The 19,436-nt window shown below is 38.9% G+C and overlaps 1 protein-coding gene across 33 annotated transcripts in view; it reads right to left on the bottom strand.

Annotated features, from left to right (window-relative positions):
• dlg2 (discs, large homolog 2 (Drosophila)) overlaps positions 1 to 19,436 on the bottom strand; it is a 229,147-nt gene that overhangs the window by 59,625 nt on the left and 150,086 nt on the right. For all 33 annotated transcript variants that reach the window (XM_026941645.3, XM_026941655.3, XM_026941644.3 and 30 more), the window contains 3 exons: positions 11,680 to 11,730; positions 6,922 to 7,046; positions 2,893 to 3,062 (listed from right to left, as the gene is read on the bottom strand). In XM_026941645.3, the coding sequence (XP_026797446.2) occupies positions 2,893 to 3,062; positions 6,922 to 7,046; positions 11,680 to 11,730 (346 nt within the window). The remainder of the gene's footprint in view (positions 1 to 2,892; positions 3,063 to 6,921; positions 7,047 to 11,679; positions 11,731 to 19,436) is intronic.

Below are 19,436 nucleotides of genomic sequence, written 5' to 3' on the forward strand. Positions count from 1 at the left end.
GTTTCCTATGTCTTTAAAAGTTAAAATCCAACTGGGCACCATGACAACTACTCCATACAAAAAAATGACCACAACAACGAATAAAAAAATAAAAGTTTACATTAATAATCAGCTAACAACTAGCCTGTAACTTGCATATTTAACATTTCGCAGCCCTGAGCATCATCATCCAGCTTCAGTAACTTCCAGACAGCTAATTTGGCCACCTCTAACAATTATTTTAAAAAGTAGACCTTGCTTCATGCAGCAAACTGATACTAATGAACAAGCCTCCCTTGCAGAGAGACAGAGAGGGGAGGGGATTTAAGCAATTTAGTGTATGGTTGTCGTATTTCATATTAATATTTTACACACAGGCACACAGTGTTCACGTTCTCATACTCGCTCATACAATGATATCTAGAAATGGAATCATTGCTCCTTCAAGTTTCGTAGGAACTCGTTTGACTCCATTCATCCAGCAGCCTTTATTAAAGAACCAAAATGAATTAATTAAACATTCAGTGAGGCACATTTAAATCAAGTACACAGAAGAATGCAATTAAAATTAATATCACTGCCTTACTGCAAATAGAGAGATGTATTCCTGCTGTGCAGCGCTGGTTCTGTCACTGGTGTGTGTGTGTGTGTGTGTGTGTGTGTGTTTCAGTGATCATGCTGTACACTGTGTATATCTGTGCATATGTAATGTGTCTTCGTATTTCTAAATAATGCATCAAAGCAGCTTAAGTATTAAAAAAGCATTCTGATTCCCTCTGTGGTCCTAACAACATTTTATGCTTCTCACTTACTTCTTCGTTCAACTGCTCCCATTAGGGATCGCCACAGCAGATTCTCTGTCTCCATTATGGAAATTTGGAAATTCGGTTTATGAGCCACATATTTGATTTGGCACAGATTTTACGCCGGATGCCCTTCCTGTTGCAACCCTCCCATTTTATCCAGGCTTGGGACCGGCACTGAGAGTGCACTAGTTAATGCAACCCCAGTGGCTGGTTTGGTGCCCAACATGGTACTCAAACCCATTACCCTTAGATTAAGAGTCTCATGCTCTACCAACCGGGCACCTCTAATACATACACTAATGTAATAATACACACAATTTCTCTCATACATACGCCCTTGTCCTTGCCAGAATGTCAGAGGAAAACAAAAGACAAGATCCTCCAACTTATATATAAGCTCCTTGCTGCATTTGACAATTTGACAATTTGTATTTGACAAACACAGCAAGGAGCTTATATATAAATGGGAGAATCTTGTCTTTTGTTTTCCTCTGACATTCTGGCAAGGACGAGGGTATATGTATGAGAGAAATATATGTTGCATTGAAACGCAGACTGTAGTGGAACAAATGTGAAATGTAATGCACACATGACAGTGAGGGGGAAACAACCTTTGGATTAGCATTTAAAGAACGCTAAATTTCTGTCTTAATGCAAGTCACATAGAAATGTATCAATGCAGTTCCAATAGACCTTTCTCCTCCAGACTCTTAGTAGTTTAAACAAATAATCAGGGCTTTTTCAAAAACTGTTACTTCCCTCTCCCTTTAAAAAACTGTTGGAGAACAATTAAAATGTTTACCCCCACCCCACCAAAAAAAAAAAAACGAAACACAGAATGCCTAATCACCCACTCTGCAAAGAAGGAAGTGATTGACCAACCTGCATTTCTAGATATTTACACTAAACCCATTTTCTATGGTCTGTCTCTAGCTATTGACAATGAACAACAGTAACTGTAACTGTTATTCATTTACATACAGACTCGTAATAGATCCCTGACATCAAGTCATTCAGCCAAATCAAGTTTGTATACCTTGGTAAAGTTCCACTGAAACTGGGTAATTCTCTCTCGCTAAATAGTAAAGAAATTGCCAGGAAAAAATTGGTTAGCAGATGTCTGAGTCTTGATAGACATTTAATAGCCTTGCAGTATTAGAGAGTCATCAAATATTGCACACTGACACCACTAAACTTGTGCACTATTGAATTTAACCCAAGCAATTTCCTCAGGCTAGTTTCTGAACCACACCCCAAATTGCATTTCAAAATGGCTTACATTAATTCTGACACAATTTCAGCAAAAAAGTCTTTAAAGGAAATCCACACATTATTTTTTCAATAAAGAGACCAAGTTTTTGTAACATGTAATAAAGACACCAAGGTTTTGTTCATGTTTTGTAAAATATCTCTTGGAACAGTAGCATCATATATGCATTGCATTTCATGTTTTGGCACTGAATTTTAATGGCATCCTGGGTGAATGAATCACAAGTGGACATCCAAGAGGCAGAGTCACAGGAATCCTAGCTCATGTACCTGTATGGATGGTTTCAAAAGTTTTAATCACATGGTCTGCTAACAAAACTTATAAGTAAATGAGAGATGAGATGACGAATGAAGCTATGAAAAGCAGCTGCTTTCGTCTCTGCTGTTATAGCATCATCTTTATCCATTAGCCTAGCTGCAGAAAGCTCTAAATGCTCTCTCAATGATTACATATTTTCCGGCTAGGGCAATGACACAGTTGGTCCTTCGTTGCTGTCCGGAACGCATCACACTACAAACCTGATCTTGCCATATGCGTCCCAGGCCAACTCCAAATGTGGTTTGAGTGATCAGATCACATTGCATCTTCGAGATGCATTTCACACCACGTTCACACCTGTACTTAGCGCTGTCCACTTATCATCCGATTGATTGTGAATGTGAGGTGTGAATGTGGCCAATGAATTTCTCTAAATATTAGTGCTTAGCAAAATGATTACAGTGATCTAAGAGGAGTGAAGGCACAAGTGTAAGCCCCATCATCTACATAGACTTAAATACAATGAGATTAAAACTAGAGGAAAAAATGTTTGGGAAAAAATAATGTATCTTTTAGAACCTTTTGGTCCTTTGATGAGTTTGATCTCAACAACAGTCTCCAGCATGGGTCTTCTTCTGCGTACGTAGAGTCGAACAATAGAGCCAGCCACCTTCAGCGCCTCCACGGCTCTGCTATGGGAAACCTCGGACACGTCCACTTCATTCACACGCAGGATACAGTCATTCACCCTGCAGATACACACACACACACAAACACAAACACACACACAGAGTTGGACAGGCTCCTGCTGTATGCTTCAGCACTGTAGTAGACAGTTCCAGATTCCCAGATTGTGGCTGCCTCTGGTGCAAGGACAGCTCTCTCCTGAGGCATGCTCACACCGAGCAGCTGAGACCAACACCGCAAAGCAGAAAGTGACAGAGTGTGACGAGGTGTACTGCCCCGTCTCACCAACAAACTTCAGCAGAGTGCAGGCAAAAAAGAAACATGATGTTTGTTGCTTGTTTTTGAGGATATTATAAAAAAATCAATTCAATTCAATTTCATTTCTTTTAACAAGGGACATTGTCACAAAGCAGCTTCACAGAAATCCAGATATAGATTTAGATCCCCAATGAGCAAGCCAGAGGAGACAGAGGCAAGGAAAAACTAACTGAGGCAAAATGAGGAAGAAACTTTAACAGGATCCTGACTCAAAAGGGAACCCAAATGTCTTCTGGGTGACACAGGATTATGACTCATTACTCTTCTACAACTGTATGTTATAAAGTCAAACATGACTGAGTGTATTGAAAGGATCTTCAGTACAATCATCTGGGTCATTTTTTATTTCAGCAGAGATATAAAATAAAATAAATTGAAATAAAATTGATAGTATTGTAAACAAACCTACCCCTTCTACATTTTCTTCTATGCACTTAACTCAGCACATTGTGATTTTTAAATGCTTAATTATCTGTACCAAAGAAAAGTGATAAGAAGTGAACATCTTCACGAATGCTTATGATAACTTGTGATCAAAATTGACAGTTCATGTTCCTGTTCATTCTGTATATTTTGTTTTCTGTAATTTACATTCAAGCTGCAATGACTTATCCCTGCTTCTTGATTTGTGACCATGTTATCTTTCATATATAAGTAGGCATCTCATACTGTATTTCTTTCTCTCTCCCCGAATTCCTAACTATCATTACATTAAAATGGTTAGCCTGTTTATTTTTGTAGAATTATGTCACAGAAACATGTCACTTAAAAATTTTAAGCTATTAAACATATTTTAAAGCCATCAAAATTAAACCACCAGACACTTGTCCCAATATTGCATACAATATTTGGTTCATTAACACTCCTCATGTTTCCCTACCCAGTCGGTAGCTCTTTCCGGACTCCCTGAGGAAGTCTAGAAAAACTAAAAAAAACTAATTCAAATGATAACACTTTAAAGACAGATTTAGATCACGAGTGTGGATATGATGGGAATAGCACAGAACTGTTCCAGAGTAGGCACGGCCTCTGGCACTGGCACTGTCTCAGTGGAAAAGCATCTCCAGAGGTCAGTAACAACACTACAGAAAAGCCAAAAATACAGTGAAGGAAAATAGGTATTCATACACTTTTGTTTTTGTTATTAAATATACTTCCAGTGCATAGATCCACTTCAAACTTACACCAATACTCTTTCAGTTTGTAGTTCCAAATCTGAACAAAACAGTATGTATTCATAAGCATAAACAAACAAAACTGATAGGGAAAAAGCATTCAGATACTATATTAAAATATACAGTACTGTGCAAAAGTCTTAGGCACCCTATATTTTCAGTACAAACTTTGTTATAGAGTTTTATTTTTATGACTTTTATATTATCAAGTCAGCACAAAAACATTTTAGATTTCCAAACAGTTTTCCAGCACAAATTTAAATGTTACGGAAAACTCTTTGTATATCAGTAAAGAAAGCAGCATGTTACGTAAGAGACCACTTTTCAGTCAAAAAAAAAAAAAAACATAATGAGGGCTGCTGGGTTTTGCTGCAAAAACAAGACGCAAGTACAACAGTCAAAGTGTTCAGAAGAACTGTGGCTGGTTCTGCAAGATGCTCAGTAAAACCTACAGCTCATTTCCTTATAAAACTGCACTAATTGTACCTGAGACTACTAATTCTTTTTTAAAAAAAAAGCAAAGGGTCGTCACACCAAATATTGACTTTGTTTCATTTATTACTGCAGGAACATTTAACTTAATTTCATTCATTTTTGCTCTACAGCATTTCTTTGCATGTGCCTAAGACGTTTGCACAGTACTGTATATATAAAACAAATTAAGTTCTAGATATGCAGGTAAATGCTGTAAAAATTGTTCTTGTGCAAACTGGATTTGGTATCATTATAAAAGACATTGCCACTGGTTGGGAAGATTTCAACAAGTAGCAATCATAGTTAAGGTGAAGGAGGAGTTCTTGGGTACAACTTTATTAAACAACTATCGAATGGAAAAAGCTACATAGTCATAGCAAAGACCTTACATATGCAGGTGGAAAGTCACAGAACCGCAACTATTCAGAATCGGACATGTGCGTCACGCAAGATTTCACAGTGCACTCCCAATGATAAGGAGGGTAAGAGAGAAGACAGCAGTCATTCAAAAAAGAGCTGCAGGACAAGCTGAAAGCAGTGGGAACAGGAACTACAAAGAGACCAATAAGCAATGAACTGCACTGCAATTATCGCTCTTTAAACTCCACTGCTAAAAAAAGATGCACAAAGATGCACATAAAAAACATTGAGACAGTTGTGTGTATACTCCTGGGCAAAAAAAAAAAAATGGGCCAAGCCAAAAATTTTAAGTTTTTTGGCCATATAGTGGCGATATTTGGCCATTAAGCTTTTAATGGTCTTAACAAATGGTCAGGAAATTAGCAAGAATTAAACAAATAGATAAAGGTACTTAGTATAGAATAGCTTTTCTCTTTGATTTCTTTAAATGTTAAGCCCTTGGCCCTTGATGTGCTGCATCAGGTGTAGCAGATTACCAAATAATGACTAATCTTTTAAGAAAACATCATCTCAGAAGATATTTTTGGAAAATTTTGTACACCCAGACATGTGTTAGTTTGAATTTTACATCAAACATTTTAATCATTATCATGATTTTATCTTTGAGTACAAGAAGACTATATAAGTGAATTTCCCTGATTCTAGCTTTTCCACAAACACTTCACTGCAGCAAAAGTAAACGAGCAAAGCCATTTGAAAGCCATTTTGTTTAAGAGGTGTAAATGTAAAGTGGATATATGCACTGGATGTTCATGTATATTAAATAAATAAATAAAAAAACAAAGTTTACATTTATTTCCCCTGAGTCTATATCACACCATGCCAGCTTTTGTTTTAATATGTTTCTCTTGCAGGATTGAGAACGAAGGAGGTAGCAAAGGACTGATGACTAGGGGTGTGGTGTAGAGAAAAATAGATGCAGGGAGAAGAATGAAATGGAGGGAGGATAAACACAGCTACTTTTAACAGCAAATACACACACACAGGCACAAAAAATGTAGCACTGCTCTCTTCCTCTCCACTCTATATAATTATGCTTGTCTGTATTATAATAACCCTCTTGGTCTGCTCCTGTTCATCGTGATAAGCATCTCACAGAGGCACAATGTCCTGCTGTAATAAGAAAAACATTTCCCCATCACGCCAACACTCATCTCTTAGATCAGCTCTAATGATCCTGTCCATTTCCTAACGAAGCTACAATGAGTTAAATGAGAGTGTGTGCGTGTGTGTAGGTGTGTGTGCTGCAGATCTGCTCTCTGGAGAAGCATTAGAACTGAGATACAGAGCTCAGGCTTAATCACAGACAAAATGAGAGAGAGAGCGAGAGAGAGCGAGAAGAGGGGGGTAAGGGGGGAAGAATGATGATATACATGTTCGATATTAGTACACCCCAGAAACTAGGATATATGTTAAATGATAAGGTGGATTTAATATTCCTTTCAGTTCATCTTCATCAGTCAGTCTGCTGCGAAAAGACAACACTGTTCCATACACATAAGTCTTTACACACTCATAAGACTGTGCTACTGACCGGAGCCTGCCGTCCTCGGCCGCTGCACCACCAGGGATGATCTTGGTGATGAAGATTCCAGGATCGTCTCCGATGTGTGGATTATCTGTCCCACCTGCTATACTGAACCCCAACCCTGAGTTACCCTGAGGACAGAAAGGGCACAAGTATATGTATGACATAGATTGAAAAAAAAAAACATACATATGAATGATGCAGTATAATATGTCAGTAGAACAAATATGTCAGTGTGAACAAAGAGATAATTTGCCCATTATATCACAACAATCAGCCTCTCTGCTTGTAGACATATAGGTGATGCCACCAAAACCAAGGCTGTTGAGGACATGGTGCTTTGGAAAAGATTTCAGGTGCTTCATTAGCACGCCTGCCCTGATTAGCGCTAATTATCCAAGCTGACAAGCAACAAGTAGGGCTGGGTAATATGAAAGAAAAATCTTCCCTTAATAAACAACTTACCACAAAGTGATAAAAAATACTTCTGCAACTTTCAAAATGCATCCAAAAATGATGCTCTTGAATAAAAGCAAATTTATCTAATATTTCTAATTATGACATTAGATGTATATTATATAACAAATATATGATTATTAGGCCTATTTCTAGACATTCTGATTGATTTATTTAGACATTCTAAATAATTCTTCTTAATTATAAGTTTCAAATAATTTTATTCAATTGGAAGAACATTTCAGAAAAGTGCTTAATAATATATTTGTTTCATTATAATGAAATATTACACACTTTTAACTGTATTGAAGAAATTTTCACTTCCAAATACATAGTTTTATGAAAATACCTCCATAATAATTGGGTGACAATCAGGAAACATTTATCTACAAACTCCTTTTATTATCAAATTTTGTTTTACCATAAGGGGAATTTTCTGGTGTTGACACACTGAATATGTTAAGTAATATCAAAATAATTAAACAGCAGCAATTTTACATAACTTGTGTGAACACTTCTTGACTAGAGTAGACTACTGATCTGGAGCCTAAGTCCTTTCGTTCCTGCGCACCAAGCAGTTTCCAAGCGAGGTATTCTCATTTGCTTGTTTCCTAGCCGAGTACCAATAGCAAAGTTGTCACCTTGTGACAGTGTCACTGCGTGGATAACCTATAAAAAGTCTCCACTATGTCGCCGTCATCATATTTTCCCATTGCCGTCTTGTCAGGAGGTTGAGAACGTTACACTGAGTACAGCTCTCTAATCCTTTGTTTCTTACTAATAAGCCTGTTCATGTCATTATTAAGTCTGCTATGTCATTTGAGAGTACTCTGACATACACCTTGGGTGATGGTAATTCTAGTATCTGACATATTACTATTCTATTATTACCCAAGTGCAGCTCCACTTGCTATTAACACAAACCAAAGCTCTCCCCTGCACTCCCACCAATTTTACCCATGCCTAACAAGTACAGAATACCCATAATGCATGTTGTCATTTGTAAGGAATGAGGAAGATGACACTATTTTGGACACAAAGAGTACTGACAATGAGAAATGTAGCTTTCTAATGCAGCTTACCAATCACATGTATCAAATGGTCAGAAATAAAGTTGATAATCCCATGAAATATTTATTGAAAAAAATTACTGTCCAGCTCTGGAAATGAGTCAGAGTCACTCATTAGAAGTGAATATTCACTGAGTTCTAGCATAGCAGCTATGACTCATCAGTATTTACAATGAGCTTGGGAAGCTAAAAGTCCTCCTGCTCAAAATCTCACCCCACTGGCCACAAAGTATGCAAAGTAGCTGGAAATCATAATCAAACAAATTTTGTCTCTGACTAAAATTCCTGTGAGGGATGAGCATGGGACTGATGCACTTTAATTGATTCTCTGGCTGATAAACAGCCAAACAGCCCCAGAGAGCGGCAGATTGGAGCTAATTATATTCACCCAGCCGAGCTGTGTTTATCAGAGTGCCTGTGCAAGGAAACGCTCAAGACACGGCAGCGTCATGCAAACTGTCATTTCTTGGAGCTTTGATTAATTGGCATGTGAGTAGATTGAGAAAGGCTCTTGTGATTAAAGCACTGCTGTCTCCATGGGGTGGTGGATGGCAGGATGCAGGGCAGAAGGAGAAAACATGCTCTGAGCTAGATCAGGTCAAATGAATTAGTGATAATATTCACTTGCATCACTCATGTGGAGGAAGTGGAGGGTGTATAATATGTATTATAGAGAGGCATAGATAAGGAGAGAGAGAGAAAATAAGAACGAGAGAAGAGAGAGAACATCTGCAGTGCTATGGCTGTATCCATTTTAATAGCACTTTATCTCAGTCTGTCCCACAGGGAGATGCAGACAGAAGCTCTCAGCCTCCAGGCGCCATTGTTTGACAAATCAGCGCTCCCTTTGCTCCTGCTGACGTTTGCTATTGTTACCGCATCATCTTCAGGCCTGTGGATCCAATTACATCTGTCAAAATGTCACCTGCAGCCAGCTACCCCTCACACACATCCTGTCTAGAGAGATCAGACCACTATTTTACATGCAAACAGAGAGTCCCAATTAAGAGCCTCCTACCCACGGCTGTCTGTGCCAGCGAGTGCACTGCTCCAATATCAGTTAGCCCTAATGTAGCCTGTGGAGCACAGTGTTTATCTCAGGAGAATATCTGTCTGTAAGAATCCACAACTACAGCAAAGAAAACATGTCCTTTATTTAGTTCAAACTAGAAATCTCCAAATAATGTAGTTGCAATTTCTACAACTAACAAGGAGTTAGTTGTAGAGCCAGAATGACTGCATCTATATGTAGCAAAAAGAACTGTCACATTTAAAGGAATATTCCATAATTTTTCAACTTAATGTCAATTTATTGCAATTGTAGCATATGAATGATTGACACAGACAGGAATTTTAACAGGGTTCCCTGTATTAAAAGAAAGAATGGAATCTTCTTTATTTGAAACATGCTTATAACAGAAGTTTAAGGGCAGCTGCTGGGGCAACGAATAAATGATTATGCAAAACACATACACTACATGGCCAAAAGTCTTTGGACACATGGCCATCACACCCATATCTGGGTCTTCCCCAAACAGTTGCCACAAAGCTGGAAGCACACAATTGCATAGAATCTGTTTGTATGCTGTAGCTTCTCTGGAACTAAGAGGCCTGAACATGTTCCAGCATAACAGTACCCCTGTGCACAAAGCGAGGTCCATGAAGACATGGTCTATTGGAGTGGAAGAACCCGAGTGGCCTGCACAGAGACCTGACCTCAACCCCACTGAACACCTCCGGGATTCACTGAAATGCCGATTGAGCCCCAGGCATTTAAGCCCAACATCGGCGCCTGACCTCATGAATGCTCTTGTGGCTGAATGGGCAAATACCCATAGCCATGCTCCAAAATGTAGCAGAAAGCCTTCCCAGAAAAGTGGAGGTTATTATAACAGCAAAGAGGGGATTAAATCTGGAATGTTATGTTTCAAAAGCACATTCAATTCAATTCAATTCATTTTTATTTGTATAGCGCTTTTTACAAAGGTCATTGTCTCAAAGCAGCTTTACACAAACAAAAGTAAAGTGAAGTGTGTGTGTGTGCCGTCTCTGATGAGCAAGCAGGGCGACGGTGGCAAGGAAAAACTCCCTGAGATGGTGATAGGAAGAAACCTTGAGAGGAACCAGGCTCAACAGAGAACCCATCCTCATATGGGTTTACACTGTAGTGTGCGTGTGTGTGAGCACAATGTGTGTTGGTGTAGTCCATGGAAAGTTGTATACATATGAGTGTTATGGTCAGGTGTCCACAAACCTTTGGCCATATAGTGTATGTAGAACACATTTATGTATTCTTCAACCAAATGCATTTGTAAATTAAACTATAATCCTGTGTAATTTATCCTTTCAGAGATAAGAGAAAAGTGTTCACCCTATGTTCGGCAGATCACGAGTTCAAAACGTGACTATGCTATGTATGGCCGGGAGCCAAGGGAGCAAAATTGATCCCTCTCTTGGTGGGAGTGATGGTATACTCTCTTTCCTCTGTCACAGCAACACTAGCTACAATCACAGGCATCTGTGTATCATCATGTATACGGAAAAGGGCAGATAGTGCTTTCCTCCAAGTGTGATACTCTGCCCTGTGATGTAGCCTGAGCAGCAGTTCAAAAAGATGCGATTAGCTGGCTTCGTGTGTCTTGGAGGAAGCGCAGGTTAGCGTTCGTTCTCTATGGTTGGTGGTTGTCCTATGATAGGGGAGAGCTGAATGGTAGGTGGGAATTGGCCAAGACCAAATTAGGGAGAAACTGGGGGAAAATCCAAAAGAAAAAAAAGTACTTTTTCAAAGGAAAGAAGATGTAGTTAGGCATTACCAACACAGTTCATGGTTCTGATGCATGATACCACAAAAATAACTAGAACAGCTTTTTACTGAGTGTAATGGTTACAGTTTTGATTTTGAGTTTTGTCTTTCAAAACATTTATTGACACAGTTCAATAACTGTCTTAAGTAAGCTTGTGTTCTATTCTTCTCTCAGTGCTGAGAAATGAGTTGAAATTATTGTCTGTGGTAATCAAAAATACACTATGGATGCAGTGGATAGAAATTAAGTTAAACAAAGCCATAGTATTCCTTTAATGTCTTGGCACTTGAGGAAGATGAATGCAGAAAATGCCACACAATCATCAAACAAGTGATTCATCTGGAAAGGAAAGCTTTGATTTATTCTGTGTATAAATGTGTGCAAGCCCACAACTGTGTGACTGAATCAGTTAATGGGCCACTGCTCTGACTTACCCGTTCTAGCGTAATTTCTTCAAATTCGTATTCAATTTCTGTCCCATTGACCTGGAAGGGAAAAAAAATCCCATTACACATTTGCAATGCAAAGGAAATAACCGAAATTAAATATTAATCTGAAGCAAGCAACCCAAAAAATGAGAGAAGAGCATCTCAGATGACTTCACAACAAAAATCTAAATATCACTGCATTATACTGACTTGATCCGGAAGGATCTGCTGTTTTTTGTAATATAATCAGAATGAATCCATTTTTCATTCTCCTCTAGGCAGCCAGCTATTGCTTTAATTTAAACAGTAACATGCAAATTGTTATCTATTTACTTGCTCCCATAGACAGTCCCATCTCTATTAATGTTCAGACCTACTGTTAGATTTATATCCTTTACTAAACATATCAATCTCTTATATGTAGGTCCACATATCTCTGCTCACACATTAGCTAAAGTCAAGTGGCCACTATCCTGTACTGCTCACACTTCTTCACTTTTCTCACATCTGTTGTGTGGATGTAGCAGTGTGCACACTACCCGAGTGATTGCAGAAGAGGCTCACCCACTACACAATCCTTCACCTGGAGAGATCCCCAACAAAGCGGTTTTATTGCAACATTATTGTGCTTACATTTTGCCCTCACACTTCTACACAAATAGATGGAAGATAGAACTGGATTCAGGGATCTGCTGCGCAGATTTCTTCTGTAATCTTATTGGCTGTTGCTCATCTCTATTCATCACAGACAATTGCAAATTTGCTTGATGATATTGAAGCGTCTGAGACAGGCTGAAAAAATCAAGTTGCTGAAATGCTCGTACCACTGAGGACACTGAGCTGGAGGGAGTTGTTGTAAATCCCCAAAATTATGGGAATTGTTATGGGAATGTTTATGGGAAATCAGGGCTAAAATCAAGTAGTGTGGATTCAGCAAGAAATATAATTATTACGAGGCATCATTTATCAATGAGAAATGGATATGAAATAATTAACTTTAAAGATGGCTAAGAGTCTCTCCCACACACAGTTATCACTACAGTCATAATCTGAGCACATAGCTGTGTTCTGCGTTTGACCTGCTTTAACACACCACAGGAATCCACCAAATTCAGGTCGTACAGTTGAATGACATTTTTAGCTTAGGTGAACCCAAAAACAGAACACCCACTGGTGAATAAATGCAATGTTGAAAGCGAGGCAGACTAATGCATATTTATGCCAACAACTGTTCTTTTTTATTTTTTTTATTTTTTTACTTGGACAGTTTTATGATGCCTTGCCTCATACAATCACAGCAAAAATCAATTTCATGCCTCCTTTTTGGGAAACCGATTACTTTGTAAAGGGTGGAGAAAAAGACTTTCAAGGCTTTCAAGGACATGACCAATAAGCAAGAGCTGATTCATGTGCAAACTACATCCAAGATAATGAGAAAGAAAGGACAAGGAGAAAGAAGAAGAAAGAGTGAGAGCAAAGGAGAAAAAGCACCATTCAATAATATGATGAATATGAATATGAATATCAATGGTTGACATTCAAAAATATCAAATCACAATGCAACTAAAAACTTCAATAAAGTAAGTAAGAAATAAAATGTTGGGGGCACAATGATATAGGAAAATAATCAACGACAGGAAGTTTTCCTATAACAGCAATTTGCCAATGATTTTATTAAGAATTTATTAAAGCTCTTTTTATTAAGAACAACATATTGCACTTTTTAAAAAAAAAATCAGTTTGTAGTTCCATTTAATGTTGTGAAACAAATTAGTTCCAGTTACAATTTACGTTACAGCACCTACAAACATTTCTCTCATTCATTCCCTCATCAGCCCCTCTTTTTTTCTCTCTCTTGAAGTTCATAAGATAAAAAACTCAGCTTGTCATTTTACCAAGAAACCAGAAAGCACAAAGTCCTCTGTCCTGAAGACTTAGCAAAAAAAAAAAAGTACTGCCAAGTACTGAAGTAGCAAAAAAAGTACTGCCAAGTTACAAAGACTCCTTCCATTAGTGTTATATAAATGTCTCCCTACTGAAAGTCTCAGCATATCAAGATTATAAGTTTTAAGTTTGCATATTATTTGTATTAAAATATGTCAAGTATGTGCCATACAAGTCCATGTGAATAAGCTGTTACTATAGAAACAAATGTACTACAATGCATGCATTAATATATACCTATGATTTGTCTTGCAGCCGGCACTACGGTCGGAACTGCTGTTATAGAAAATGAATCAACACCTTCTGACCAACAAGATAAGAGAATTCAATATCACTATGGTATAAACAGTATTAAACTGTAGCTTAACTGTGATCTCATTTCACCAACAGCTATACAGCATAAAGTCCCTCAGAAATGAAAACGCATACTCTCAGGAAGGTATCATTGAATCTTGATTACATTTTTGATGAAAATCTTAGTTGATGCTTTAAATGAAATTTGTGGACTAGTTGCTGTAAATTCGTGACCCTGTTGACGTGTCTAGTTTAGATTATTGCGTCATCTAGCTTTTTTTTTATATATCTATAGGAATAACCCTGAGGTCCTTTTGTGTGTGTGTTGTGATTGAGCACACCAAACTGTTATCTTGTTCATGGCCCTGCAGGCACATCGGTCTGGCACCATCTCATCAGAACAGATGAGGAGGAAAACGAAGAGCTCTCGAAAGCCTCCTGCTGGCTCTGAGGGAACACACTCTGATCCACCATCAGCACACAGAACTCAACAGGCACCAACATCATCAGTGACAGAGAAGTAATTGATTGATGAATCCCAGAGTCTGGTAGGATCACTGCACAGTTCTCATTATCATAACAACGACAACAGCGCTGATAATCAGAAAGATGGCACAGATATATACAAAGTCTCCTCATTCTGCAGATGACAGACGGTGAGTTAGGACAGGGAGCTGCTTTCCTTAATGTCAGGAAAACACGGCCCTTCTGTCTGAGCCTCTCTACACTCGAGCAGTCTTACTGTGGCTCAAATCTAAAGCCTGGCTCACATCAGCAATGCTAAGTGGTGCTTTCACTGGGTGCGTCCTTGGGGAAAAGTGTTTGTGTGCTGTGGCTCGACTTCAGCTGCAGAGGGGAGGAGAGAGCCATCCAGACTGCAGGCTTACACAGGCTCATAATAAAGTGGTGAGTCACAGTGAGTGTGCCACTTACAAAAAACAGCACACACATATTGAGAAATCATGAACATTCTAATAAACACACTTGCTTGTTGCTGTGTCACACTATATTGGATACATTCACAAGAAATAAGAGTTAGTCCTTATGTGCATCTATGCATGTGTGTATATTTCCATGGCAAGGTATAACTAAAGATTAACTTCTGATTGTTAATTGTAAACTCCCCACCCCACCACAAGCAATGGGACATCTTCATACCCATGAACATTGCTAAACACTTCCTCAGACTAAGCTACATCAGAGCATTCATAACACAGAAAAACATGTACTTAACATTGAAGCTTCCTGCAGTTGCAGTGCCACACAAAGGGCAGTTAAACATTAGCACAGTCTGTCTCAGAGCTCTGACTACAACTCCTCAGTCCTACTCCCTTCACATCCTCTGCATCAGCGCCATTCATTTAAAACAGAGCACAATTGCATCTCCTTGCTGAAACTGCTGTGCTTACTAAACGCAGAGTGTGTGCTTACTAAACGCACACTCACTTGTAGGGTCACAGACAAAGTCACACACAAAATACAAGTATGCGTCTAGACTGAAAAAAAAAAAAAAAGTACACTCAAACAATCTATTACTCAAAATACTCAAATACTTGATGTTCCTCTGTAGGGAGATCATAAAGTTGTAAAGAGACATCCTGCATGTCATACATAGTCAACTACTGTATATATACTGATCAGCCATAACATTAAAACCACTGACAGGCGAAGTGAATAACATCGATTATCTCATTACAATGACACCTGTCAAGGGGTGGGATATATTTGGCAGCAAGTGAACAGTCAGTTCTCAAAGTTGATGTGTTGGAAGCAGGAAAAACAGGCAAGCGTAAGGATCTGAGTGACTTTGACAAGGGCAAAATTGTAATGGCTAGATGACTGGGTCAGAGCATCTCCAACATGGGAGGTCTTGTGGGGTGTTCCCAGTATGCAGTGGTTAGTACCTACCAAAAGTGGTCCAAGGAAAGACAACAAGTGAACTGGTGAACTGGTGACAGGGTCATGAGCGCCCAAGGCTCAGTGATGCGTGTGGGGAAGGAAGGTTAACCCATCTGGTCCGATCCCACAGAAGAGCTACTGTAGCACAAATTGCTGAAAAAGTTAATACTGGCTATGATAGAAAGGTGTCAGAACACACAGTGCATTGCAGCTTGCTGCATATGGGGCTGTGTAGCTGCAGACCGGTCAGAGTGCCCATGCTGACCCCTGTCCACTACTGAAAGTGCCTACAATGGGCATGTGAGCATTGGAACTGGACCATGGAGCAATGGAAGAAGGTGGCCTGGTGTATCACGTTTTCTTTTACATCATGTGGATGGCCAGCTGCATGTGCGTCACTTACCTGGGGAAGAGATGGCATCAGGATGCACTATGGGAAGAAGACAAGCCGGCGGAGGCAGTGTGATGCTCTGGGAAATGTTCTGCTGGGAAATCCTGGGTCCTGGCATTCATGTGGACTTTGACACATACCACCTACCAAAACATTGTTGCAGACCAAGTACACCCCTTCATGGCAACGGTATTCTCTAATGGCAGTGGCCTCTTTCAGCAGGATAATGTGCCCTGCCATACTGCAGAAACTGTTCAGGAATGGTTTGAGGAACATGACAAAGAGTTCAAGGTGTTGACTTGGCCTCCAAATTCCTCAGATCTCAATCCAATCAAGCATCTGTGGGATCTGCTGGACAAACAAGTCCAATCCATGGAGGCCCCACCTCGCAACTTACAGGACTTAAAAGATCTGCTGCTAACATCTTGGTGCCAGATACCACAGCACACCTTCAGAGGTCTTGTGGAGTCCATGTCTCGACGGATCAGAGCTGCTTTGGTGACAAAAGAGGAACCTACACAATATTAGGCAGGTGGTTTTAATGTTATGGCTGACTGGTGTGTCATTTTACTAAAGAGTCACTACATTCTTTTTTGCAGTTTGGATGAATTATATACCAATCTCTTAATATACAGTACATGCTATGTAAAATATCTGAATGCGAACTATACAGATACAAACTTTTTCACTGAGATAACCTATTATTTGTGTGTTCAGAAATATATATTAAACATACTGTATATTCTTGCAAGAAACAGTGGTTGGAATAATAGTTTCTATCCACATTCTATTGAAAGTGCACTCTGTCATACCCCAATACTAGAAACTAATGGTAGGGTTAAAGATTCTGTATTTTTCCTATAAAACCTATTAGTCAGTTAATATTCAGAAACATATCTTTGAAATCAAATACAAATTATATTTCTTCATACAATTTTCTGCATCTAAAGGCTAAAATGTGGAGTTAGTGATTTTGAAAATAAGAATATGGTTTATAATATTCTTAAACACTAAATTAAAACATAACATCTTAAACACATCCCAAGGTTCTAAACAAACTAAATTTGTGGTCCACCATCAGTAAGAGTTATCGGGACAAGAAGGTGCCTCTACTGCCCCGTAAGTCATTTTGCCTGTCTAGTCAAGCCCTCCATCTTGGACTAGTTTTAAGAAGCCTTGGCAACACATGGGCATGTGTTTTTGGGGGTGTGGTTTTTAGAGGGAATACTACAATACTGGAACACCGAGTGGCTGTATTTGTTTAGATTTTGCATTTCAGAACAGCTAGTTTCAACCAGGGACCTTCAAATATATTCATGTCATTAATAACCTCTTACAATTCTGTCTATTTTTTATAATATCAGAATGCACTCATCATCAACATCATCATTGTCGTCGTCGTCGTCATCATCATCATAGTTCCTAACATCATCGTCATCATCATCATCATCACTATCATCATTGTAATCATCATCTGTCTCCTGTACCAGCCTGTCAGCCATTTTCGTACTCAGCTAGAGAAAAGTGAAAGTTAGCCAGTTCTCTGGCAGAGTGATTTATAGGGCTGCTCTTAATGCTGAAGCTGCTGCTTAAACCTGTACACTTTGATTCACACGCCCCCAGTTCCATTCAGAAACACAAGATACAGCAGCTATACGTAGAAATCTAATATCCAAAGGGAAGCTGCATGTAGACAATATCATTTTAATGGAAAATGTTATTTTAATGGAAACCTGTCAGACAGTGTGGTGACCCTGCTGTGTTGCTCTCCCCTGATGTCACTGATACAAAAGTATGCTTGAGGTCTCAGTGTTCAGTTACATAGCTATCTAGGTTAAGTATATAATGTTTAGCTTTGTGTAACAGCAGCTTATTTAATACATTAATTTATTTAATTTTATAGAGTACGAGTAGGTAATTTTAAACCACCTAGCTACTCCAATGACAACACCTTGCATTAACCAAAGGTGTAATGCTAGCCAAAGAGCTGGCACTATTAGCTAACTAGGTCCAACCCACAGAAATGACCATTAACAGAAAGCAGAGAACAATGGCATGTAGGAATAAACTTTGCAAGTGTATGAGTACTGTAGCTTCATTCGTCTTCAATAACTTTTCATCCTGGTCAGGGTTGTGGTGGACCAGTCCATTGCAGAACACCATGTAAACGCATTCACGCACTCTTTCATGCCTAATTCAGAGTAGCCAATCCACCTACCAGTATGAGACTGGGAGGTGAGAGGAAACCAGAGAACCCAGGAGAAACCTTCATGGGCATGGGAGAACATGCAGAAGAACTCCACACAGAATGGATCAAACCAGGAACCCTGGAGCTGTGAGGCAGCAATGCTATCTGCTGGGGCACCATGCCACATTATTTAATACATTATTTTAGGTAATACTTAATTTATAAATAGTAATAGTTGGATAACTACAAACTACCAGAGACAACCCCTTGGTTTAACCAAAGGTGTAATGTTAGCCAGCTAGTTGATGCTCTTAGCTGGTAGGTCAAACCCACAGAAACGCCCAATAAAGACAAGCAGAGAACAAGGATATATGGGATAAACTTTACAAGTGTATGATTGCTTCAGTAACCACGTTATTGTGTCAGGGTTTGAAAATATTCCACATGGAATCAATTCAAGCTCAGCTTGTTATATTTTGTCTCCTGCATTTTTTAAAGTTAGCCTTGACATATACCAGTATTCTTCCAAGACATTAAGGAACAGAATAGTATCATATAAATTTGTAATAAGAAATCTAAAAACTGCACTTCAGGCTGCAACCCCTGAGAGTATTTCAAGGCTGTATTTACTCAACTATTTTCATTCTTGAGACAGTAACACTAAAATTGATAGTACAATATTGTACATCACCATTAATAATATATCAGCGTCATAATAATACAAATGTGCCACTCTATAGTGAACCCACCTGCTTTTTATTTGATCATCAATGATGTCTGTTTAGTGATCTGTCTTTCCCTCTGCACTCTACCTTTCATACCCATCTTTCTCACTCATCTCCAGTCCATTTGTCTTTATTCACACTTTATTCATCCAAATTCAGTCACCTCCCTCGCTGCTGCCAGGCACCACAGAGAACAGACATTCATGCTTGATGCCGATGAGGGAAAAGCTCCGGTGGTTATCAGAAAGCTTTAGCTTGCAATCCGTTACAATACAGCGCCCAATGTCGCAGTCTTATGTATAAATCTCATGTAATATTTATC

This window comes from Pangasianodon hypophthalmus, chromosome 17 (assembly GCF_027358585.1).
Source record: "Pangasianodon hypophthalmus isolate fPanHyp1 chromosome 17, fPanHyp1.pri, whole genome shotgun sequence".
Classification (NCBI taxonomy): domain Eukaryota; kingdom Metazoa; phylum Chordata; class Actinopteri; order Siluriformes; family Pangasiidae; genus Pangasianodon; species Pangasianodon hypophthalmus.